The sequence below is a fragment of the Seriola aureovittata genome, chromosome 5 (genome assembly GCF_021018895.1).
Source record: "Seriola aureovittata isolate HTS-2021-v1 ecotype China chromosome 5, ASM2101889v1, whole genome shotgun sequence".
In the NCBI taxonomy this organism is placed as follows: Eukaryota; Metazoa; Chordata; class Actinopteri; order Carangiformes; family Carangidae; genus Seriola; species Seriola aureovittata.
In genome coordinates, this window is record NC_079368.1 from 7,237,884 (window position 1) to 7,263,855 (window position 25,972).

Here is a 25,972-nt window from a genome sequence, read left to right on the forward strand (position 1 = left end):
AGTTCGTCATCCATTACAGCAGCAACTCACTCATGCTTGCTTCTTGTGTTGAGCTGCAAAGTTTAACTTGTGACCATCTAGGGCTTGTAGGAAATGTTGTTAAAAGGTTGCTAAAAACATAGATACTGAAGTATTGCAGTAGTACAGAAGTATTTTTTTCCCATCCTGCAGTTTTCTACCGTCCTTAAGATAGGAAGCAAACCACAAAACATGCTGTTGAATAAGGTTCTTTTCCATGGCTTTATTTTTAATTATCAGCATTGTTACATTGTCAGTGGGATTTTGAACAGAACCCGGAGGTTCACTTTGGCTCTCAATAAAGAGTCTGACATTTCCATCAGGAAATGGTGGAAACCAATAGAGCTAAAAGGAGACTGAAGATTGTACTTATTTTTGACAGGTGGCCAAACATTACTGTAACTGAATGTGAATATTTTTCTGTATGGGCAACAAGGTCACATCATCTTCAAAGGTGATAATATGTCTCTGTAATTACTGTCTGTGCTGAGATGCTTGCACAAATGAACACTCCTGAACACCTTCTGACCACAGGCCACAGCACATGACACATGTCAGGCTGTCGCCCATCCTCGTGTTTCAACAGGACAGCTGCAGTCATGAAAGCAAGCAGACAGCTGTCACCTAAACTCTGAATAAAAGATTTACCTCCAAGCAGACAGAGAATAAAGGCATCTTTTTTTGGGTCGCCATCCTCAAACACATCTCCAGAGTCCCGTAGCATGGTGGCCTTGGTACTAATTCTAATGCTATGAATGTTTTAAAGACATCTATCGGCCCTTAAGGTGCGTCCTTATTCCTCACGGGAGACGTATCAGTCTAGTCAGTGAGGATGATGAATTTTGTAGAACAAACTGCGTGTCAGGCTTTTGATGAGGATATGCTCTGTGGGGTTAGAAAGTGAAGGGGATCTGTGTGGGTTGTCTCCTGTTTGAAAATGTGGGGGGATCCTTTGATTCCCAATCTCAAGAACTGTAACTGCAACGCTGAACCAGTTCTGTTTGCATGAACGTATGAGGTTACCAATGTAGGCCACGGTGGTATTTTAAACAAGTGTTTCTTTATTTACAATGTGTGAAATGCTTTGCCACTTCCCCAGCTTGTTTCTGAAGGTAATGACAAAGCGGTCAAACAGAGCAAACACAGTAGTTGTAGACAGATTGATTTTACACCATATAAAATAGCAGTTAATTACAAAATGATGCAAGACAGCGCAGTACATCTGTTTGGAGGAAATGTACTGTAAACTCAAAAAAATTGAGGTAGAAAAAGCACACACTGCTGAACTGATGGCATTTGACACAGGCTCTTACAGGTCACCACAGAGTTCAGACAGAAGTGTGGCCAAGAAGGACGTGACCACATCCTGATTCAAAAGGAAAGATAAACACTGTTGACAACCAGTGGAGCAGAAGAGTCTGAGAAACACGTAAATTCTCTAAGTGAAAACTGCAGGGTTCAGCAGGTTTCATGTGCTGTACCATCCAAGAAGGTCAGCAGCCAAAAGTGGGATGAGACCGATCAAGGCAAAATAAGAAGAGTGAAAACGGTCCACAGTATCATGGTTTCTGAGACCTGGTGTCTGAGTTCATATTGAATTCAAGTGTGCAATAAAGTATTTGGGTGAAACATGGAAACCTTTCTGCCAAACCGTCCTTCACTATTCAAAATCTCATGATTTATGTATACAGTGGCGTGTAAGACAAATATGTTTCATGCAGACACTAAACAAACTACTTTCAGTTTCTTTTTATAGCAACAAACACTGAGATTCCATGAATGGAGGATGTTCCCTTCATGTTGCATCTTAACACCATTTTCCACCCGCCCCCGTTCATTTGGCATCATCACATTTTAAACATTTGTGAAACATTTAAGGTGCTCCTGGTAAATTTAGTTAGAAGACCAAATTGAAAGCTATGACTGGAGATAAAGTGATATAAATAATATTTAATCCTGGCACAAAGCACAATACACCTCAAAGTGTTCAACTCCTGTTTGAAAATTAATCTGGGATGTCCTCAAATGCGTGTTTGATGAAGACACTGTGCACAAAACATTTACTTATCAAACATCAATTTTGATATTGTACAGAAATGTGTTTGCTTTCTGTTCCCTTTGAAAGCACTGGGATGATTGATTGTGTTTACATGTCATTTCCTTTGTCACCACATTATCCCATCATAAATCCGGAGCCAGGACAGAATCGTGGCATATGCACAAAAGCAGTGTCGACTTGAATAGCCCATCAAGTACGCTCTATGATTTTCTTCCCCAAAATAGAAAGACTGAGTCACACACACGCTCAAGTAAACGTGCTGTCTCTCTGCCGTTGCAGAGGGGCCTGAGAGCCACCAAGTGTACAAGCACAGGGCACAGGGCATACCACGCTGTTTGAGACTCAAGATGCGCTGCTCGCGTACCCTGCCTTACACCTTGAGAGCCTCGTGCACGCCCACAGCGGACAGTCGACGGTTGATGTTGCGATAGCGACAGCGGAGAAGGTCACGGTAAGTGGAGCGCAGGTCTCGGTTGAAGAAGGCGTAGATGAAGGGGTTCATGAGGGAGTTGGCGTAGCCCAACCATAGCAGCGTGCGCTCCAGCCAGATGGGCACACAGCTACACTCCACGCCACAGATGAAGGGCCTGGCAGTGGACAGGATGAAGAAAGGCAGCCAGCACACAGCAAAGACCCCGACGATCACCCCCAGCGTTGTGGCTGCTTTCTGCTCCCGCTTGAAGATGGAGATGTTTCTGCGCTCACGGTTCAGCAGGCGGGACAAGGCGGCACATTCCTCCGCCACACCAGGTGGCTTCAGGCCCTGCATGCGCAGCGCCTCATTAGCCACCGTTTCAAGCCGTTCGCGCCGCGGAAGGTCAGTGAAGCGGTGCTTGGCGCCGCTCTTGCGAGCAGCCCTGAAGATCTTGTAGTACATGACCAGCATGACCAGCATAGGGATGTAAAAGGCTACGGCTGTGGAATAGATGGTGTAGCCAAAGTCTTGGCTAATGAGGCACACACCGGCTGTGTGGACGTTTTTGGCCCAGCCGCAGAAGGGTGGCAGGGTGATGGATGCTGACACCAGCCACACTCCCAGGATCATCTTTGCCATCAGCTGACCGTTCTGCCGGGCTGGGTAGGTGAGAGGCCGCGTGATCCCAAGATACCTGTGAGGACAGGAGACAAAAGAAGTATCAGTACTGACTCCAAGGCAGATTTTCAACACAGCAAAGCACACACTGGAGAGGTCACACGCTCTTTCTGACAGAAAGGTTTCCTGTCAGAATGGAAACCCAAACAAGTTGTGTTGGTACTACCTAAACTTTACCACACAGCAACTGAAAACTGAAAAGAAAGTTAAAGAATAGAAAGAAAATAATAAGATCACAAAGTCAAGCAGGATGTGAACCCCAGGCTCCTGCATGTAAGTTCTATGTTTGCCCCATTCATCCATCACAACAGTCCCCTCTGTCTGCAGACTTTGTCAGTCAGGCAGAAGGTACTATAAAGACTTTGTACAGGTTTTCTGCCAGAGAGGCTCCCTGAGAGAAAGCCTTGAAGGCAAACTTCTCCCGGTACCAGCTGAAGCTACCTTTATATTTTCCTCCAAAATACTTTAACACTGTGTCCAGTACAGTAGCTTTCATCATCTCATCATCTCTAGATCAAGGCTGGATATCCACTCACATGTAATGCACTCAGACGCTCTGCTGAAGCACAGAAATCTGCTGCCTGTCTTCATTAAGATGTAAGTGCAGAGTAGTAGCATCAAGTACATGCCCGCTCATTTCAAAGATGGACATTTCAGTCAGAGGTCACACACTCTGTCACTGCCCAGTGGGCAATTAGCTGCTTTTCTTTGGCTTTGGAGGAGCTTAGCGGGTAGAGAGGGAGCTATCAATCAAACAGGCATCTCAGTGGTTTCAAATAGCAGCTGGCAGTGTCGGAAAAATAAAGTGAGGTGTGAAAGGTTTGAGATTGTACAAAACTGGTAAAACAGCCACTATTCTCACATGATGATAAATCTGTGTGTACATCTCAGCGTGTTCTGGCTGTGTGCCCACAGCCTTCATCGGCATCACATGCGTCATTGATGAAAGCTGTGTATTTGAGACTCCGGGCTGTTTTTCTGGTTTCCACTCTTTTGTTAATCACAAGATAAAAACCTTTAGGGAGCACTGGCCAATTCGCCTCATCGTCCGTCAGTGATGCTATCAGCAGTGTGGAAATTAAATTCAACTCAGTCAGCCTCAGTTAGGATTCTTCAATTCACATTCAGGGCTTTTACACATCATGTCTGAAAATGTTACTTTATCTTAACAGACGAGCGTCAGTGTCTCTGTGCTTGTACCAAAGGCCACGGGACTGTGTAGAATCTGCACTTCTGATACATTCAGATTAAGGCATTAACATAACTTTGGTGTCAAACATGCTAAATGCCAAAATGACTCTGAAATCCATTCCTGTGCTTTTTTAAAACTTTGCTGGCACACAGTAGAGCAACAAGAAGTTGTTTGCGAATACAAAATAGCACTGATCCAAATTTTCAGTTTGCCACAAGCTAACTGGTTTTAGTGCAGTGTAGACTGGCATCTCTGCTGCACACTGTAGCTTCTTAGCAACTGACACAGGGTGCAAGTGGTATTGATTTAGACCAGAATTACTTGGAAAGGACAATAGGGCTGCACTGCACTGCAGGTGAACCCCCTCCCCCCTCCCAAACAGTCATTTTTTTTCAGCTCCTATCTGGCCTCAGACAATTCCACAGGCACCTGAGGCATGTAACCTACATGCAACTCGTATGAGAATTTGTCAGTGTTTCCATGACAACAAGTGAAACGTCCATCATTTATCTGAGACGTGTCATTATTTTGTCGCCCATGGCAGCACGGGTGATGGTACAGAGGACCACGGGACATGAGAATGAAAAGAAAGACAAATACACATGGCTCGTTTTAGCCAAAAATTAATATCACATTTGTTTGTTTCATGGCTGTAAGTAAAACTTTGTATTGCACAGAAGCGAAATCAGAATTTAAATAAATACCATTCCTGAGGAATTTCTTAACCCTGGGCAGTAAGTCTGATTCCTGTATACACTCAGGTGCCACACTTTATTACCATGTCCTTCTTAATGATCCCCTGGCTCGGGTTAGTTGTGCTCAGTGAATATTACATAATAACTACTGTTTATTCAACCCCAATCCCTCCAACGACTGCTCTGTCTGGTTTACAACTCTCACTTAAAATGTACTTAAGCTTTACAGGGGGGACTGAACACATCCAGGCGAACACTGTCAAATAGATACAAGACAGATCCTGAGATGGGTACACTCCATGATGTGGGAATTCTCAGGAATACATAATGGATAACCAGTAATGCAACACTCCTCTCCGAAAGAATTCTTCAGTAATGAGGGTGGTTGTGGTGCTTATTTCTGGGGATGTTTGTGAGTCTGTGTGAGGTGCAGGGCGGTTTTCCTCAACCTATGACTCATCTTCAGCCCTGTAGAAGGCAGAGCTGTTTTCCGATGCACTCTCATTAGATGCAAAATCCTTTCACCATCCTCTTAGAGACAAACGACTGCCAGGTTGGATAAGATAAGTGCACATTTTAACACTTCATTACATAGCTCCCTGCATGTATATTAGCAGAATGAGCTGCTGCTGAACATCTGTGGGACCCTCCGATGCTTTTATCTTGTGTGTTTTGACACAAAGAGATTACATTTTACTGATCCCTGTGAGGCAATAACAGGATACAGCAAAAATGAAAGGTATACCATGAGGTCTACATAGACATACACAACCAACAAGCACAGCACTAGTCTACTAAATTAGGACATGACAGTATGCACAATATGTGAATATACCAGAATAATGAAAAATAAATGGAACATGTAACATAAATCATGCAACATAAAGATTTATTAATTAATTAGAGTCAAATGCATAAATCAATGAAATTGCAGAAGATTACACAAAATCCATAATATATTTAAAACCCCATGGGATACTTCACACCTCAGAGGACACACAAAGTCAATATAAAAACTAGGGGGAAAGGATTATACCTCCCATAAAACAGTGTGTGCTTAACAGAAACAGTGACACACACACTGGGAGTTTAGAGGGTTTTTTTTTCATATCTCTGGAGGATTTGGGACATATCCACAGCCACAGCAGCCCTTAGGGATTACCCTGCCACAGGCAAACAGTGTGCCCGAGCTAATGGAGAATTCCATTACTTCCGCTAGGCTACCAGTATGGGGCAGAGTAAAGTGAAGTCTTTTCTGCGCTGAAAAACTGTGACTGGCGCTGGTGTTTAACAGTCGTCAGTCATCTCCAGGAGCATCTCTGAAACCTTTTAATGTCTGAGAGGGGATACACAGTGAAATATTTACCAAGCTGCACTAGGTTTGGTGGGGTGGGTGGTAAATTTAGAACAGGTTCTCCTAAAAAGAAAGTAACAGGGACAGGGGGGAAGTTTGTCAAAGAAAATTCCCCAGAAAATTTCCACTGGAGAATCTTTGCTCATTCATCTCACTACTGAGGCCTTTATAATTCCTATGTCATTGCACTTCAGGGCAATCCAAAATTAGCCTCTGAAAAAGTGAAGTGTTGCCCATTTTAGGGATAATATGTTTTTTTGCTTCAGTCTATCTGTGTGAGTGAAGTGGGCACAGAAATGCAGACATCGCCTGAAATCAGAGCATTCCTGTTGAAGAACTGTCTCAAGTTCAGTTAGGCTGCTTTTTATCCAGCAGTCCACAGTGCGTGTAGACTGCTTTCATGCTTGGTTTGTCTTACATAAAGTGAATGAGAGCGCTGAAAAAGGGGAAAATCTGAAACCAATTCCTTATACAATTTATGGTCAGTGAAAACTCTTATTGTTGCAAATCAGATATCTGCAGAATGTATACTTAAAAAAGCTTGTGAGCTTGCTTATTGATTTTACAGTTTCTATGAATAGGTTTTGCCAGCTGGACTAACCTTAAACCCGTGTCATTATCATCACAGAGTATTTATTCTCTGCTCAGCTCTGGACTGAAGAGCACCAAATCTGCCCAGTGGGAGACAACAACCTCGGTCCTCAAGGAATGCTTCAGCTCTCATTTTATATTTGAGGAACCTCCATAAGACAGAAAGCTGCTTGTCTCACAGAGAAAAGGAAAGGAATGAAGCAAATGAGCAATCCCATCTGTTTCATACTTAATTCAGCCTTACTCTTTTCAGTTCAGATGAAGAAGCACCTGTTTAGGTCAGGCTCTGTTTTGGTTTCTGTCTTCTGCTCAGGTTAAGGTTAGAATGAGTGAGTAAAATAGCAGCAGTAGTTTTTTTTTTTTTTTTCTCATTTGACTTACATAAGCCAAACTGAGTCATCCCTGAACAGACATACTTCTTCCCCCAGATTTGTTGGAGGGAACTGCTAGCTTAGGTCAGACCTGTGTCAAATACTCTGTGAATAACTGTTGGCACTTATTTTAGTCTAATCAAGGATGCTTGGGAATTGGCAGAGAGTAAAAGTAAGGAAAAATTCAGTATACTTTATTTTTACTGAGCAGTTATGGGCTTGATGTCTGTGCTGACAAACATCTAAATATTCAGTTTGTTGATGTTGAAGATGTGATAGCAGGATTTTAACCAGGTGTCAGACTTGCTTGGCTTGATATGTAACCATCCAGAAAGCTGCTAATTATTTATTAACACATATAATTACATTTTGATGACTCTTTTGATGAAACTTTCCATGGGCTCTGATACCTGATTTTCAAAGTCCTTCAAATTGTCAAAAACTTACAGTCACAAGATAAAAAAACAAAGATGCTACTTCAACAAGCATTCAAAGTACGAGCCAAGTCGGCCATTATAGTTGAATTGTGTCCCTGAGACAGAGGGAGGAAACATCACAGAAGAAGTGATTATGATCCTGTCCAAGATTGTACCAAAACACGGTGGATATTGTGCAAAGACTGATTCAGAAAGTGAGGGCTAACATGTCCAGGCAGATCACCTTGCAGTTTTTTATGAGAACTGCCAGCGATCAAGTTTGGAAAATCTCTATAAAGGCCACATTTTGGAACGATATGAAAACCCAATTAAAGACTTCTGTAAAGAGGACAGAGAAGTCCATGCTCGCCTTTGGTCACAGGTGGAGGAGGCCTGGAAAAGGGAACTTAAAGGAGCTTTTTGTAAGTTTTGCTATTGCTACATAGCCAACATTAGCATCAACAGCTGTTTACTTACCAATCTAGAAAAGAAAATGCAAGTTGAGCATCAAACTTCATTCCTATACTCGCCAACACCTGTCTCCAGCAGTGGAAAGCAACACCAATGTTAACTCTTGTCTCCATCACTAACCAGCTCGCCCCGGCCCATATTGTCACTTTCTGAGAGTGACTCACTGTATTCTGCCCTGAAGACGCAGCGCTGCTCAGAGGACGTATTATCAAGTCAAGCAACGATCACAACCACTTGCCCCCAGCAACAAACCACACTAGGCGGCAGAGAAAACTTACAGATAGCCCCTTTAAAGCTTAAGGACATGCAGTCATTGATGGCCGTCATTTTTCCCTCACTGTCAGCAGCTGTTGGAGATACACTGTGACTGTTAAAAATGTTTTAGTCTATGCAGCGAGGCCTACATGACAAGGGGGACTAAAATGAATGGTGTGGTACGTTAAGCATGAATTACATGATTATTTTTTATTGACAGCAGTCAGCTTGTTTCAAGCTTTGTTCTTCAGAGCCAACTCATAGGGCTTAATAGTGTTTGGCTGTTGGTTAACATTCAAATTATACTGTATAGTATTTTCTTTATTGTTGTTAAATGTGAGAGGTTAAATGTTAGAGATTCATTTCCTATTTCTCTTTATGTCAAAGAATATACGCTGCTTACATTAGGTAAGCTTTTTTTAAACAGAATCATTGTGTACTTGAAAGACACACCTAGCTTTACAAAGTGCATCCACTCATCTGACTTTCAGTCCTTACACCTTTATGATGTCTGTTTTACTTCCTCCTAATTGTCGTAAAGCGTTAGCGTGGATATTTTATGGCCTTCACAGCACAGCTCACCACCTGTCCCTATCGGTGGTTTAATGGCTCTCACAGCAATAGGGATGATGGGCAGCTATTAGTGCAACAGTGATAAACGGATTCCCCCTCCAACAGTCAGCGTGTCCATCCCTGCCGGAGCTCAGTGTCCTTGGACAACAAAGCAAATACCCTACAGGCTCTGCAGAATAGATGAGAGCAGCGCAGAGAATAGGGTAATAGACTCGAAGAGATACAGCAACTACAAAACCTTGCATAAACTCAGCAGCACAACAAAGCAATTACTGCGTTTCTAATTCAGTAAAACCACAGATAATGACTGTGCATTACACTCACAGTTAGAGGTGCAGAAGAAACACCAAGGAAAAATCACAGCAAGGTGACTTAAGGATGGGGTACTCTCAGAATAACATGTTGTCTAACCACATGTGAAGGCATTTAAAAGGAGTCCCATGATAATGAAGAGTGACACGCAGCAATGATTTAAATGGGAATAGACAGTGCACACTTTTGGACAATCTTTCTTTAGATTCGTTTGTACATACAAAAATTAACAGAGATACATTTGTTGTGTGACAAATGTAAAGAGAAGTTCGAACCTCAACACAGTATGATATTGTTGTAGGGATAATTCCAACATTTGGGAAATTTCTAATTTGCTTTCATGCCAAGTGAGATGACAAGATTGACACAACATTGATTCCTGTACATTAAATATGAAGCTGTAGGCAGCAGCTGGACAGGAAACACAGGGAAACAGCTACACTGGCTCTGGTCAAAGGTAACAAAATCCATGTATCATCCAAACGGATGTAAAAACAACACACTGGAGTCTTTATAGTGGAGCCAGGCACCAGGCCAAGAAATAATCGTTTTTTACGCTTTGGTTTGGTGCAGGTACAGATTTTGTTACCTTTGGACTACCATTTATATATCTTTTGACAAAATGTAAAATCTTAACAAGCTAAATTTTCCAGCTTTAACCTTTTTTTTGTCAAACCTCTATTTTCAAGGTCAAAAATGAAATTATTTGCTCAATGTTAATAGGCTGTTTAGTCATATGAACTCTTCCTGTCTTAATGCTGTTGCAAGCTGCTTCTGTTTCTGCTCAGAACAGCTATCACTGCTGCATCACAAGCTAAAACACGCTATCTTGCCTTTATCTACACATAGTAGACAGTAGCAGTGTGCACAACTTCAAAATACTCAAGCAATGTATTGGGTGCACGGCCATTTCAATCTAAACAGAGCAAACAGACTGCCAGCACTCACATATAAATAGTCTTCTCGTCTAATGTGGGGCAAAGAACAAACGTGTTTCACCTATCATAAACAATAGTTGTGGATGTGACCATTTATATCGATAGGTGAGGTTTTCTACTGCATTTTAAAGCTGAGTATAGCATGTGCATTTCATTTTAAGTTGACGGAAAAAAAAAGAAAAAAAACATAAGCGATTTTCATCACATTATTTAACATTCTTCCCTTTTCGTTTGACCTTTTGGACGTACTGTCCCACCAGGCTCTGACAGCATTATCTGATCCTGGTCTCTCACTGGTGTTTCGACCTCTTCACTCTGATAATATCAGCATCAGAGAGATTCGCTCAGCTCCTCTCACTCTCCTCAAGATACTTGGAAAGCACTCACACATATTTGAGCTATCCATCATAAACTGGACCAGTGTTATCTGTGGCTGCACTCATTACCAAGTGTTTTCTACTGGCCCAGCATGAGATGGATGTGTGATTTGACGATGCAGCTGCTTTGAATAAACTGAACTGAACTGAACGGAATCGTTGAAATGCATAAATCATGACAATAACACTTCTCTGACTAAAGAAGGAAGCGGTTATGCTGTAAAATATTTGGTTAAGGTTGACAACAAGGCATTCATATATACACACTATATATATGGTATTCATTATCTTTAACTGTGCATGATACTTCAAACATTCAAGCAATTTTCTTTGTCTCTGACCATCCTATCTCCTAGAATTTACATTTATATTTTCATAAACTGTTCTCATAACTTCTGTCTAGATTATGTTCACAGGGAACTTTTTTTTTTTTTTTGACTGAATGACGCACTACATTAGATATATACAGTATATCTATCTATATCGGTCGGGAAACAAATGAAATGAATTTTCATGTTCAGTATCAATATCTTGCCAGTTGTCAGATATGTCTCAACCAAAATGTGCAGTATTTGTTGTTGCAAATTAGATGTATAAAAATATAATTTCTAGAAGACAGGCTTGTTCTGAACGAGTTAAAGTGAATGTGAAAGAAAGGGCTGAGGACTCCCAAGCACGCCAACACCCAGGATATTAACTTTAGTCATCATCGACGGTTACTGCCAAATTATTAACTTAAAACTGTTTCATCCAGTGTCTGGTTTTATGCCAACTTATTTTATTTGGTGCTACAAATGGTTGCTGACATTTATTCTCCTGTTGGTCTCTCTTGGTTGAATGCCCAGACTGCCATTACTTGTTGTTTAGTCCTCGTTCATAAATTCGCAGATGGTCTTCTACTGTTTCTTGTAGTTAATATTCTGGAGCCGAGGCAAATTGGTCCCAACCTTAATTTCCATGGTCTCACCTATAAATAATTATTATGTAAGCAAAACAATGAGGTTAACACAAAATTTACATATGTATGACTACAAAGAGGCTTTTTTTTTTTTTGACCTGCACTGTGAGGAAGCTTCTCAGTCAACAAAAACTTGTATTGATGCCTTGTGTCTCTGGCCTTTGGGGCGGTGTAGCCCTACGGGTGTAGCGTGTGGTGTGCACAGTTTCCTGGATCTGAGCCACAGTGTTTTCAGCAGGGATGAGAGGAGCTAAGAAAAAAAAGATTGCTCTGTCAAACCACAGTCTACATTAGTAAATGCACCTTCTCATCACATTATTGGCTTTCACATTGTGAATGGATTTTTTCCCCCTGCTTGTTGTGCATTTAGTCAGTTCTTTAATGGACTTCCATTATGGTGGCAGCCATGTTGACCAGATTTGTGATGCAGCTACAAAGCCTCTCCAGAGCTTTCTCTGTTCCAAGAAAATTACATTTGCACATGTACAGTACGTACATCCCATGATCCCACTGGCCCAGTGGGACATTGTTAGAAAGAATCTTTCATTCATGGCACTTGAAGTGCTATTACTGACCTGACCACCATTATGTACATTTACTTTGGGCAGCGACCCTCTAACAGCGCCAAAGCTGCCGGCTCATTCAGTGAGACCCCAATACACTCTCTCACATATTAATGAATATGTTAACTCCCTCTTCATTATTTTACAATGACTGTAAAAGTCTATTAGTGGAAGGTGATAAGTATGTGCCAGTGAGTCCGTCTTCCTTTCCTTTTCCTGTCATGATGATGTGAGAGAGCCAGTGTGAAGAGCCACCTCACCCCCACCACCCCCACACACACACGCCCCCACCTCGCCAATCTTTGTCACCTTCCCTTTGGTTCTGTCCGAGCGTCTTTCAAAGGACACCTCGAAAAATTAAATAAGCTCAGAGGAAAGTCTCAGATGTGGGGGAGGAATCTCATTCTTCACTTCCTCCTGTTTTTCTTCTGACCTTTTAGAAAAAAAACGTTGAACAATTTTAGTTTCCAAGGATACCTCAGGCAGCTCCTCTTTTGAGCCGACTCACTTTCTTCCAGTTTGGCATGTAGCCAGCAGTTAGTATAGCTGAAGTAGCTGCACAGCCCATTATATGTCATCATTTCGTGGCTCGGCAAATGGAAAAGGACAGTGAGGAGGAGTTGTATCTAACTTGTTCCTGAGTCAGTAGACACCACCATGTAACATAACAGCAGCAGTTGAGGACTGTGCCGTTTTCCACCTCCTATTCTTGTACTGACCTTTTATTTTCAGGACATTAAAATATCATAGACCTCTTATTAAAAAAAAAACATACCTGTATTAATTTAAGATGAAAAAGATGCTCTGAAGGCTGGCATTCTTTATAAACAATATTTCCAATTTCATATCTCCCCTGTCCATTTTGTATTAAGAGGAAAAACAAAACAACAATCCTGAAAAAACAGACTAAAATCCCTGAATCATTCATATTCAAGCTCATCTCATCATAAAGTGACACCAGGAGGCCCAACAGCATTAGCATTAGAATTGATTGAAACAAAAATACAAAATCCTAATTCACATTAGGACACACTAATCAGTGGCCATATATTGAATTATTATCTGCCTCACACAGGATGATGAATGAAAACATGTTCAGTTCACAAATTTCCACTATAATTAAATGCACTCATCAACCAACCCTCAGCTACAATACATCTCTTCCAACTTTCAAACTGTTTGTAGTCTCATTATTCCTGATTGAAGTGTATTTTTCCAAACATAGACTAAGAAAGATGAAATATCTAAGGAATTCGCTCCAGGAGCCCAAAAAACAAAGTATCACCCAGTACCAAGTATCACTGCAAAGCATATCTTCTGAGCCTCTCTTCAAAAGGCAGATACAACATGACATTATAAGAAATGATTGACAAATTCCAAAGGGAAAAAATGTCATTCATCTGCCTCAATAATGCATCAAATCTTCAACATTTTTCTACACTCATATTCTACATACCTTTCCTTTATTCCTTTTTAAGTCTTATGTGAAGGACTTTGAATTGCCTTGTTGTTGAAGGATGCTACACAAATGAACTTGCCTTGCCTGAGGCCTCTCCCAATAGACTTTCTTATACAGAACAGCAGTTGTGTTTAACATCATTGACAAAGGCGTCAAACACCATCAGAGAGGCAGATGAGTACAGATGTTCTCTGTCACTGAAATTACGTGTTCATTTCATTTCATGATAGTCTTCAAGCAGATGTTGTGTGTGTGTGTGTGTGTGTGTGTGTGTGTGTGTTTGTCATTTTAATGGAAAACATGCACCTGATAAATTAATCAGTTGAGTTGTATTCTGTAAAGAAACATTTAGATAAAACAAACGAGAAACGTTTACAAAGGGAATATTTTATGTTCAGCTATGCCAGAATAATAATTCAAGCAAAAAGTAAGGTGTCTTCTTTTTTTCACGAGAAGAAAATTAAGTGAATGTAATTTGACTTTGCGGCAGATGACATACATCAGAGCTGCAGATATGGAGGTGGAATCTATGTTCCTGTCTGAGCAGTGCGCACCAACCTGAGGAAACTATGACTGATGACAGGAATATTCATTACCAGAGCAATTTTATTGCTGTTTATCCCGCCTGTGAGCAGTGAGACGGAGAAAATAATTCTCAATTATTCAGCCTCTGCCTACTGGAATAAAAACAGTTTTAAATGTACAGGATTACATTTGTACATTGCCAGGGTTCATCTCAACAAGGCTAATTTGAAAGATAGACAGACAAAATACCATTATAGGTGAGCAAACACAGCTGTGCCAACAAGGTAATAATACTGATAATACTGATCCAGGGAAGTGAAGGTCACTTTTGTGTTGCAGAAGCAGCGCACATAATGATGGGTACAAAACTGTCAATCTAGACATAATACTCAACAGTGCAATGCTTTAACATGTAAGAAAGAAACAGAGGTGTTTAATTCTTAACTGTTACAGTATATTTGGTCTACTGCAGAATAAATATCACTTGCCTGGTGCCCATTAAAATCACAGAACCATTCATCTGTGTCTATACGCCAAGTTCTGATCAAGGGAAAATCATCACCTGTGTCCGAATTCAGGGGTTGCATCCTTTTGGGGGAAGCAGTCTACGAAGGTGTTGCCCTTCATAGCCGCTGTAGACCGCGAAGGCCGAAAACGATACAGTCTATGGAGCAAGGTTAGTTAGGTTAATATTTTGGGATTTTTCATTAGTTTTTATTTTTATTTCCATTTTACAATTTTGTTTTCAATTTCAGTTTAGTTTTCATTAGTTTTTAAAGCAGGTTTACTAGTTTAGTTTGGTTTTGATTTTTTAAAAATGCTTAGTTTTAGTTTAGTTTTATTAGTTTCAATGTTTGTTTTAGTTTCTTTGTAATATGGGCTTCTAGTCCCTAGTCACTAGCTGTAGGTGCTGCAGCTCTATGGCACATCATTGTAGGTAAAACTACCAGGCTTCTGTATGAAATAAACTGACAAAGATGAAAAGTAAAGAAAGTTTTAGAATTTTATTTGTAGCTAGTTTAGTAAACACACAATACAGTTTCAGTTATTTATCTTTTTGTTTTATAAAGCACTATTTTTTTTCAGTTAAAAAAAAAATTTCATGTCAAGTTTTTGTTGTTTTGTTAGTTTTAGTCAACGATAATAACCTTGCAATGGAGGATTTTCATCCTTACCATTGCATCGCAAAGCGTGGCTCCTGTCACCTAGCAACTTTTTTTCACAAAAACTTGAGGTTTTAAGGCCTGTGGTTTTAACAGCTGTACCGTTATTGAACTGGGCAGAAACCCAATATTTATTCTGTCTATGTTGCTTGCTTTCAGGAATGGCGTACAATGAAAATTTTGGGATAGGTTGGGTCGCGAAGGATCCACCCCTTGGATCTTTCGTTGCCCAGGAAAAGAAGGGCCCATTTCTTGGCCACATTTGAATGGGACAGCCTAGTAACGCCACTGCAACACAATCAGTTTACAAATACAGCGTCCGAAGGACACGGCTATCCATCCTTCACTTGCGCTACAGCACATTGAGTTACAGTGGGCCACGAGTTTAACTCAAAAGTTGGACCATGAGCAGTTTTAATAAAGATAAGAGATGGCAAACGTTTATGGCGACAAACTCACAGAGATATGAGGAAAGCGGAGGGAGACTAGAGGAATATAACAGCAGGAGCTGAACACAAACACACTTGAACTTGACCTTTGGGGTGGCAAAGAGAGACAGTAAATATAGCACAAACTCCGGTGTCTCACTGGGCCATATACATCCTCACAAACACACACACACACACACACACACACACACACACACACACACACACACACACACACACAATCCCTACCCAGCACTGCCAAACTGCTCTGAATGCCTACCAGCTACTTTAAACTCAACATGTATCATATGCTACAGTGTCAAATACAAAAACAAATTCTCCAACAAGTCTCTCTAACGGCATCTAATATCTACAGCTGTCATGGAATTGCAGTTGTTCAGATTTCCATTTTTTTGCAGGTGTGACAACAGCGACTTGTGGATCTTGCGGTGAGATTGGTTTTGTCAGCTGTTGTTCCCAGGGTCAAGAATGAACTTTCCTCTTCTCGGTATGTCACATACACAGACACAGTCATTTGAAAAAAAGTTCTGGGCTGCATACAGCGCAATGACCCAGTTAGTAGTCAGTTCCGGGGTTCAGTGTCTTGCTCAAGGGCGGTTTGGCAGTGATGGGGGTGCCATAACTCAATTTGCTATTTCACAGCTGGAATACAAACTCGGTTCAGCGCCGGGAGTCAAATCATTGACTTCTAAACATCAAAATTCAGCTACAAAGTCACATTGAACATTTCCATCACGCAGGGCTCTTAGATAATGAGTTTACTTTTAAATGACAACTACAATAGATTGATGCAGAGCAGTGAACATATATGAAGATGAATTAATGCCTTTGGTAGCATTACAGAATAAGCTCAACCAGAGGCCCCTATAGTTTATGCTCCCTCTAAACATGGATGCACATAAATACATGAGACCGGTCACTAGTTTGAACAGTAATCAGCTGGCTGATTCCACAGACCTTATAAATATTCAGTTATTGTGCACAAACGAGCCGAATGCCAAAACTTGTTGCATAGTTATTCTGCATAAGTAACACTATGCAAAATGTTCAAAACATATTATCTGCAATCCACAGCGTGATGTGTGTTTGTGTTTGTTTGCAGTCTCACGGCTCCATCAACAGGAAGCCCATTATCTCACCACTTGGTGAATGTTCGCTGGCCCTTTGTTCGATCTTGATGAGTAATAGACCCCACCTTTGTTATGCCAAAACACAAAGCATGATTTATGCCACAGTAAAGTCACGCAGCACTTTGCCCTTTTCTTCTTCCTGTCCCCAGAGATCGCTAGGTAAATATGGTGAGAGGCTGGGAATAGCAACATAAAACTCTCTCTGTGGAGGGGTTACTCTTCCATCATCCTCCACGTCAAATCGCAAAGGAGAGTGCGACATACCAATACTGCTGCTGATGTATAAAAACAGGGTGGGGATCCACAGCTTTTCAGGAGTGAAGGGTTTCTAACAGTTTTCATCAAGCCTATGTTCATAAAACTTCCACAAAATATCAACAATTTTGTATAATTTCACTTCAAGGAGGTAAAACAGAAACATCAAATTGGGGTCAGATGGTTTTTACCCAACAAGACCTAAATCTCATTTGCGAAATCACTCTGGCGGCATATTTTCATTCCAGTCTGTGATCCATCAATACATTGCTACAATTCAAATATGATGCAGAGCTGGATCTGATTCAAGAGCTCACTGATTAGTTATGTAGGCAAATCTGATTTAAGTGGCTCCTGACAAAGTCAACCGATAAATCAAAGACATAAATCAAATCACAGAGCACGGGATCTGTGAGTGAAGCGTGAATCTCTGTGCTGTTTAAACTCATGTAGCAGTTTCAAATATTATTTTTACTACAAATTCCAACCAAGTCCCAGAAAAACTATGCTGTTGAATGGGATGTTTACTATGACTAGAGGTCCTTGGCAACACCGCGATCACGGCTCATGATATCCCGGCCGTGTTAGTGGTTTGGCTTTATGGAAAGGTTGGTCAGTCCATCACCACTGATTCAGACTGAGATATCTCAAAAACTGTTGCTATAACTACAAATAATAATAATAATAATAATATACCAGCCAAACATCAGCATGTTACGTTGTCATTCTGCGCATGTTAGCATGCTAACAATAGCATTTCCTTAAACCACTGGTTTAAGTGCAACCTCAGTGGGCTGTTAGTGTAGCTATAGACTATTAGTCTTGATTTTCTTCCTCTTCTTCTTGTTCTGTGTATCGGATCACTTTCAGTTTAATGCTGCATTTCTGCCCTTTCTTGCAAATTAGGAGGATCTCTTCACAGAGAACAAAGTGAGAATGCAAATGTAAGAGTGAGGACAAGGGTGGAATAAAGACAAAAAGACAAAGGGGGTTGTTGATAACCACATTATGTACGATATGCACTGTGGTTTAGTCACCTCTGCCTCTAAAAAATCAAAGAAGAAAAAACGGGAGACTTACTGATGCACATTGTGCATATGCATATGTTCTTGGAAATGGCTTTTTTTTCTCTTTATTTACATTTCACATGTCAACAGTAGGTGGACAGACTACTAAATCTACTAAATATGGAAACCTACACATGCTGTGAATGCAGCATACCACGATGGACCCATGCTGCACCGGCTGTAGATGTCATAGATTTGATAACAAGCCAGAATTTAAAATATTCCCCAAGTGAGTAACCTATAAACCTATACAACAACTGTGAGCTCATGACTCTGAGTACCAATACTGTGGTAAAAGTAAAGAGTCACAGACAAACAACAATCAGCTGCCATCACATTGCTCTCCTCCTTTTGATTTGACAGACATTTCCTCCCCCTTAAGGTCGATTCCCACACACACACACCACCCTCTCTGATCACATGATCAGTGGACAATTTGTCTCTCACTTCATGTGCTTCAGTACTAAAAGTCAAACAGACAGTCAAACAGGGTGGAAACAGAACTGCGGTTGATAGTAGAAGCAGCGCTTATCAATGATTAACTTGCCAAATGCCTTCACACAGCATTTTCATTTAATGGTGCTCTGAAATATTTTCATTGATGGCAGTTTTGCTCTAGAAGAAGTGTTGTTTACAGGCTATGGGCAGTGATAGATTTTAAATTTAAATGTTGTTTGCTCTGTAAAGATGAGAGTGGTTTGTCTTCTCAGTATGAAAAAGCTGTTGTGGCTTGTAACATTAAAAACGTCCCTTGTGGTTTCTAAAACCTCTGAAATGTAGGACTATCTGTAAACTGGTTGTGATCATAGGATTTAAGAATTCAGTGTAACATCCTATCTAGTATGGAAGCACACTTTCTGTCCCGATTTAGCATTCCTTCACAAGCATGAACTGCCTTTGATCTGGTCGCGCTGGCCTAGCTGGATGCGTCCAATCCTCCACGTTTCGGCAAGGTGGCCGACAAGTGGTAAGTGAATGGAGCCCGAGAGAGATTGAGGCTCAGGCGTCACATCACATTACCTGAGGATGCATCAGCTAGGTCAAGTCATCTGTGTCTGCTGCGGGTGGATGTTCCCCAGCTGCACTAAGCAAGCACCATCTCTCCTGGGACAAACTTAGGCGCTGACCTCACAAAAATATTATCAGATGTGGAGAACAGGTCGATGCGGGAGCAGTGTGTGAACTTGGCTCATCAGTGACACATGAGTTGGCAGAAAGGATGTGAAGGCTGTGGCTAATCCCGCTGACATCTATGGGCCCTAGCTAGCGTGATTTCCTCCCTCAAATCCCCTGCAGGAGCTTACGGGTGTGATCACACCTACACTGTATTTCCTTCAGTCTGACTGGTGGAAAAGTTTACTTTACTGCAGCTATGTGATATTTTTTCTTGACCTATATTCCATCCATCTTCCACAAGTTCCCAGATAGTTAAGCCAGGCTATATTTGATTTGCAAATTTAACCAGCGTCTGCCTCTTGCTCCTCTATTCCTCAAGCATCATCTTTTCTTAGACGTCTGAGGAGCTACAGGAAAAGGGCCACCCTCTCTTCCCACTGTTGTGAATAAATCATTCATATTTGACTTCTGAATTATTGAACATACAACATATTACTCTCAGTGAAGGTAAAAACCGACTGTAGCCAAAAGAGATACCAACTTTACAGGGAAGTGGACACGAAAGCGGCTAAGCCTTTGCTGAAAGTGCATGCTTGGATAGCAGACTGGCATTAGTTCAGACTGGCCTTGGGTATATAACTTCTTTTTTATTCCCTTTTTTTTTTTGGCTGTGACTGGATCAATGCTGTGGTGTCTTGTCTTCAGTTTGCAGCATTGCATCTCCCCCTAAAGAGGCTGGAGGTGATGAATGGGTACTCATCCATAAGCGCAGCTTTCACAGCCTGCAGTTACTTTGACAGGACCTAGGCATGATCCCAATAGCTTCCTGTTATTGTGTGAGAACGGCTACTGAACCAAGCTTCATAAGGGAAGAAATTGCTATAGTAGGTGACTTTTTCAAGCATATTGCAGGGGAATAATAGGTAATAGGTTGGAAATTCAGATTTGGAATTAATATAAAATTTTATTAAAAAGTTGAAAGGTAATTTCTTACATCCATTAGCTTCATAATACATATATTGGAGGTGAGTACTAAAACGATATAGTGTTTTAGGCCATTTTGGGAAATGCTGTGAATCAGTGATGTTTAGAGGCAATATTGAATTTGTATATGATCTTTGCATTCATGTGACAAAGTCCTTTGATTTACTGGGTGTTTAATCTGCAAAATTATATAAAAGTAACCAAACCAAATGTATCTTTCTGCATATTCTATCCATTAAAAATTTCTGTATTTTCATGATATACACTGATACTGTGAAGTAAAATTACATATATCATGACTGAGAATTTCATTCATGTCACCCACCTCTAATATTAAGTTACAAATGGTATTGACTGCCCTAATCTACCGATGATTGTATATGTTAATATGGGAAGATTAATCCTGCTTCAAGCCCCTTAACCACAGTTAGAATATAATTTCCCCACATTGTTTCCTGTGACAGGAAATATGCCTTTTTACAACATGATGTGGAAATCAAAAGGTAGTTGTAGTTGTTGATTAATCTTGTGTTAAGGTGGATGGTGAACGTCAGAGATAGTCTAATCCACCGGGATGACAGCAGTCTCTCTGAGAGCATCCATGTCAGGCCTGTCAGGTCCCTGCAGGATCATAAATCCTTTTGCCTCACACACTAGGGACCTTTCCTCTAGTGCCATCCTGTCCATATAGCGTTCCCCCCTGAAAATCTAAAAGAGCTCCGAGAGACGATCAGCATCCCTCTCTGCAGTAGACCTTTTCTTCAGGGAGTGTGTAACCAGACAAACACACCTGTTCAGTCCTCATTTGCAGCACTTACTCCTCTTCAGCTTCATTTTGCAAAGCATGTCCTTGGGAATCCTGGATGGCAGTGAGAGAGAGCCCTAATTACAGCTAATCATGTGTCTAATTGGCAATTCCCACCCTAATGAATTATCTCTTTGATTCCCATTGTGAATTATATGCCAAACACACTCTGCATTGTTTAATTAAAATGAGTCTGTTTTCATGGAGATTAGTGAAAACAGTTGACAGAACTGTCGGTACAGCTTGTGTGCGGATGAAAAATAATCCCAAACTGACATCACCTCATTTTAAATTCTCAGTATAATCTTGTGCCCGGCAAAAGGCAGAGGAGCTCTGCGAGAGCGGTGTGGTTTGGTGGGTGTGCACACTTTGATTTCATAGTAACACATTCAATCATCCTCCACTCTATCTTTTCAGACATGCTAGCTCACAGGCGGGTCCATTTGTACTTTCCGAGTATATACTATGAGCAATTCACATCTCTAACCTCAGACAATGGCTGTGACACCTGACTGAGCTGCTTTCTCACACTTCCACTTATCCTCCACCGGATGACAAAGAGAGCTTTCACACACTGACACTGCTTATTTCTACACAGGTCTATGTATATTCGCTCGGGTTACGATGGAAATAATGTAATTCTATAGAAGCATGTCGCAGAATGATGTGTAGCTGGTTCCATACGGGTGGCCAGCACATGACCTCAGCGAGGAGAGTGAGGGGCCGCAGATGACACACTAATCAGAATTACTGCCCATCCATCTTCAATAATCATTGCGACCTGTGTGACCTCTAACCTAACCTCTGAAGGGCTTCTTTGCCTCTACCTAACTAATCTGGTTACCTCCTATCCAACCAGCCCAAAACACAGTCACACCTCTGTCAGCGTTACCACAGCTGACCGGAGCAATCACACTGTATCGCAGCACAATATCTGTATCTCCCATTAGCTCCTCAAGCATCAACCACTGAACTCCGTCTTGCTCAGCATGAAACATGCATGAATCTGGGTGCTACACCTGATTGACCATCAAGGAAATAATCAGATCAATACAACATTGGGCCTTTCTTCATTAATGTCACTGAGCCAGAGCAGTGACACCAGTCACTTGACCTTTATTTCATCGTGGATTACAGTGGGAGCAGTGGATGTGTCTCATTTGTCACAAGCTATCAGGCTCAGCTCTGGCTTTATAAGCAGAGACTCCCAAGAGCTGCAAGATGCAGAGTGGATCTTGATGAATGTTGATTGGTGGGGATGAGTGCTCAAGCTCAGCTTCCCCTATTTTAAATGTAGAATTTAAAGCAACTCACTGTGGGCCCGATGGGAACTAACTTTCATGAATCATTTTTGAACAGAGTTTTGATGCCAAACACCAGGGTGACAAACCTCATATTTAGTGAGACAGAAAAAAAAACTGTAGTTAAACGAGCTGCTGCACTGTGTTTGAAATGAATTCCAGCAGCTTCAGATTTGATTTTATTGTTCTGGGGCCGTAATAACAGAGGGCAGGTGCGACCTATGTGCCCCTAACAGAAATGTAGGGCCATGTTAAATCATCTATCAAAGTCACAGCAGCTGTAAGGTCGGTGGGCGCTGATCCTAAATGCGTAAAGGAAACACTGCCCATGGTCCGCTCGAGCAAATTAATTAAGCATGCTATAAATTAATCACAGTCTGCTTATTAATTTTCTGGCTCAGCGGCTTTATATTCAGAGGAACAGTTGATCTGGAATAAGGCATTTAAAAGACTTCCTCTGGTGCAAAAACGCCCATTTATTCCATGCGTTTAGATTACAATTCATTACTTCATTTGTCACTTGAACTGTTCCTTCCCTCAGAGTAGTTAAGTGGTTCAGAGCAGTTTATAAGAGGCCACGTATTTGTGGTCTTCGTGTCATATTATACTGCATGAGTTTTGTTGGTGCCTTTGCAAAATGAGCAGCGCTCAGTATCGGAGCAGCTCCGCTGCAGCTGCTAACTTTCGAAACTCACCTATCCACGCTGATCACGCACAGGGTCATGATGGAAGCAGTGCAGCACATAACATCCATGCCGATGAAGATGTTGCAAAACGTGTCCCCAAAAAGCCACTTGCCCCCGGTGAGGTCTGTCACTATGACAAACGGCATCACAACTATGGCCACTGATAGGTCCGCCACTGCGAGGGACACCAGCAGGTAGTTAGAAGGTTGCCTCAGTTTCTTCACCACGCACACTGCGATCACCACCAGCGTGTTCCCCATGACTGTGACCGCCGTGATGATAGCCAGCATCACCCCGATGATGATCTTCTCCGGGCGCCCGAAATCCTGCAGCTGCTCCCCGCACGACACGTTCCACATGGGTGTGGGACTAGTGGTGACGAGGGGGTTGTTGAGAAGCTGCAGAGTGCCATTGATAACTTCGGAAAGAGTGACCCCAATTCCCGAAGTATTGAACATCACGACAACGATATCCCGGCAGGAGTGGAAGGGACGCCTCGCCAGTGCACTCCAATTACGCGCATATTTGGATACATGTAACCTGCTCTCGGCTCCTGTCCAGCGGTTCTAGATTGAGGCTATTGCAGCTGCACCACATCAGAGCTGCCAACAACTCAGAGGGTTTCTTGACTGGTTTCCGTTCAAGAATCATCCGTCTGCAAGAAGTGCTATATGTGTGTGTGGTCCATCTCCAGAGGGTAAAATAACTTCTGCTCCAAAACTATGAAATTAAAAAAAAAAAGTTACAGAATCTAAATCCAGCTGCTTCCTGAAGCGCTTGTTTCTCACTGCACGACCCTGAGATAAAAAAGAACTACTGTGTTTGGAGGATTGCGCTGCGCAGACAGCATCTAACCATGTGACGCGTCACTTAAGACGCACAGACAGCCTACTGAACACATGCGAGAATACAGCAGCCCAGCCTATAGGAGACGGAAAACTCACCCGATTATAAATAGAATATCTCTCAAAAGCAAAACCACTTAACAAAGAGTGCATTCGCTCTTGTGCTAGAAAAGAAATATTTTCTGTTGTTATGTGGTGACTTATGTGATGATGCTTTTCTTGGACCCTCACATTTAAGGTCTGAAAACAAACCAGAAGAGAAAACCCAGGACGTGGAGACAGCGAGGACATATGGCAAAGCTTCCCAGGACTCTGGGCTGCTTGCATCATCGTCCAGGCAGGAACAGCTGTGGTGCGTTTGTGTCCTCTGGCTCTGGAGGGGCCGGTGCTGCATCCCACCCCCACCCCCCATAGTCTGTCATACCCCACCACGCTCACATGCAAGCCACCACACAGCCATGGCCTTTTACTCACCACTACCTACTACTCAGTCTGACAGACAGGCCAGTAATGATTGTCACATCAGATTAATTCCAGTGGCCACTGGCAGTTTCTGCTAGACCTCCTGCTGTCAGGGAAATTTGGCCCATTCATGCTGGGGTTATTACAGATGTGTAGATGTCAGAGAAGAGGGGTCAGGTTTCCAAAGCGTTGGAGGGGGGTTTCTGAGGAAAGCTCTAGGGGCCTATGCTAAGCAGCCTGTCAGCAATGTCTGTAGTTAGAGAGGTTAAACAGGTATGGATTACTCCTGCTCTGGGAGCAATAATGACGATGGTTAGAAAAAACCATGACAAGACAATTCTAAATTAGCTATAAATTGCTGACAGGCAATGGAGCTGTTTCATCTTTGTGGAAGCAACCACATAGACAGGCAAGAGCACCTGGGCCAGTGCCTTTGAGGCCCGTAATCTGTCCATGCATTCAGGTGTAAGTATGGATAAGTCAATGATGCTTTCAGGTGTCAAGTATGTAAGGTTTTAACTCTGGAGCATCACGTATTTAATTTACTGACAGTCAAACGTGGATGTTTCCAGGTAAAAAATGTAAAGCATGCTTTGACCACCTCTTGCTGCCCAAATCTCAAGTGGCTGGTTTGGATGTCACGTTACTGAGACTCTGTCCAGTAAAGAAGCCCCATGTGAGTGCATCTGATTTCCACTAACAAGCCCTGGATCCCTCCTAACTGGGTAGTAAGAATCTTAATGAAACCAAAACATCAAGTAAACATGTCTTTTCACAGGAATGATGCAAGCTGCCGTCAAGTTTTCCATTTACATCTCTAATTACACTAACAGGTGGATTATTTTCTGATGTTTAAATGTCAAAACACATTGCCAAAAGCATCCCTACAGGGCTAACTCAGACATGCTGCATGAGACGTGACAGGTTAGGCTGCTGACTATGTCGCCTTAGAGCCCATCTGTGCTTTTGACATATACTGACATAATGCTATCAGTCAGCTGAAGTCAGATGTTTGTTCTTTAGATGTAGATTACAGCTGAAGGCAGACAGGTGGAGATTGTCCCTCTTCAGAGGCCAAGGGGGAGATAAACATTGTTTATCTTGTTTTCTTGGCAGTAAATTGGGGATTTGCAAACGTGACCTTATTAAAGTGACATAATCAGGCACAGAGCAGGAGCTGGGCAATGAACAGGTAATTGCATCATGACAACAAAATGTAAGTGAGCAGCAGAACAGAAAAACACATTTGTTTCAGAAGCACCAGATGACCAATGAACAACACACACAGTATTTGTATGTGATTAAGTGGGATGATCACTTCCAAATGGCAAATAAACAATATCATAAAACCCATAGATGTTTTCGTGCAAGTGTGAATCTAAGCTTTATTCATACCACAGAAGCCAAGCTGTCACTCCTGTTGTCTTTACCTCAATGACACTTATATTCATGCATATTTATCTGCCTTTCTTTACTCCGTTGAATTTCA

At 41.7% G+C, this 25,972-nt stretch overlaps 1 protein-coding gene across 1 annotated transcript; it reads right to left on the reverse strand.

The window, feature by feature from the left end:
* Positions 1–1,059: 1,059 nt before the first annotated feature.
* htr7c (5-hydroxytryptamine (serotonin) receptor 7c) lies at positions 1,060–24,426 on the reverse strand. The gene is made up of 2 exons (XM_056375432.1): positions 23,186–24,426; positions 1,060–3,186 (listed from the first exon to the last, which is right to left on the reverse strand). Exons 1-2 carry the CDS (start codon positions 23,632–23,634, stop codon positions 2,448–2,450), a joined length of 1,188 nt encoding a protein of 395 aa, XP_056231407.1. The 5' UTR covers positions 23,635–24,426; the 3' UTR covers positions 1,060–2,447.
* Positions 24,427–25,972: the final 1,546 nt, after the last annotated feature.

What these genes read in the sequence shown, in the direction of transcription:
- htr7c (XM_056375432.1), bottom strand. Translation starts at nt 23,634, where the DNA reads ATGTTCAATACTTCGGGAATTGGGGTCACTCTTTCCGAAGTTATCAAT. An exon ending in TGCGTGATCAGCGTGGATAG is followed by an intron (nt 3,187 to 23,185) that starts GTGAGTTTCGAA and finishes CTGTCCTCACAG; the next exon opens with GTATCTTGGGATCACGCGGC.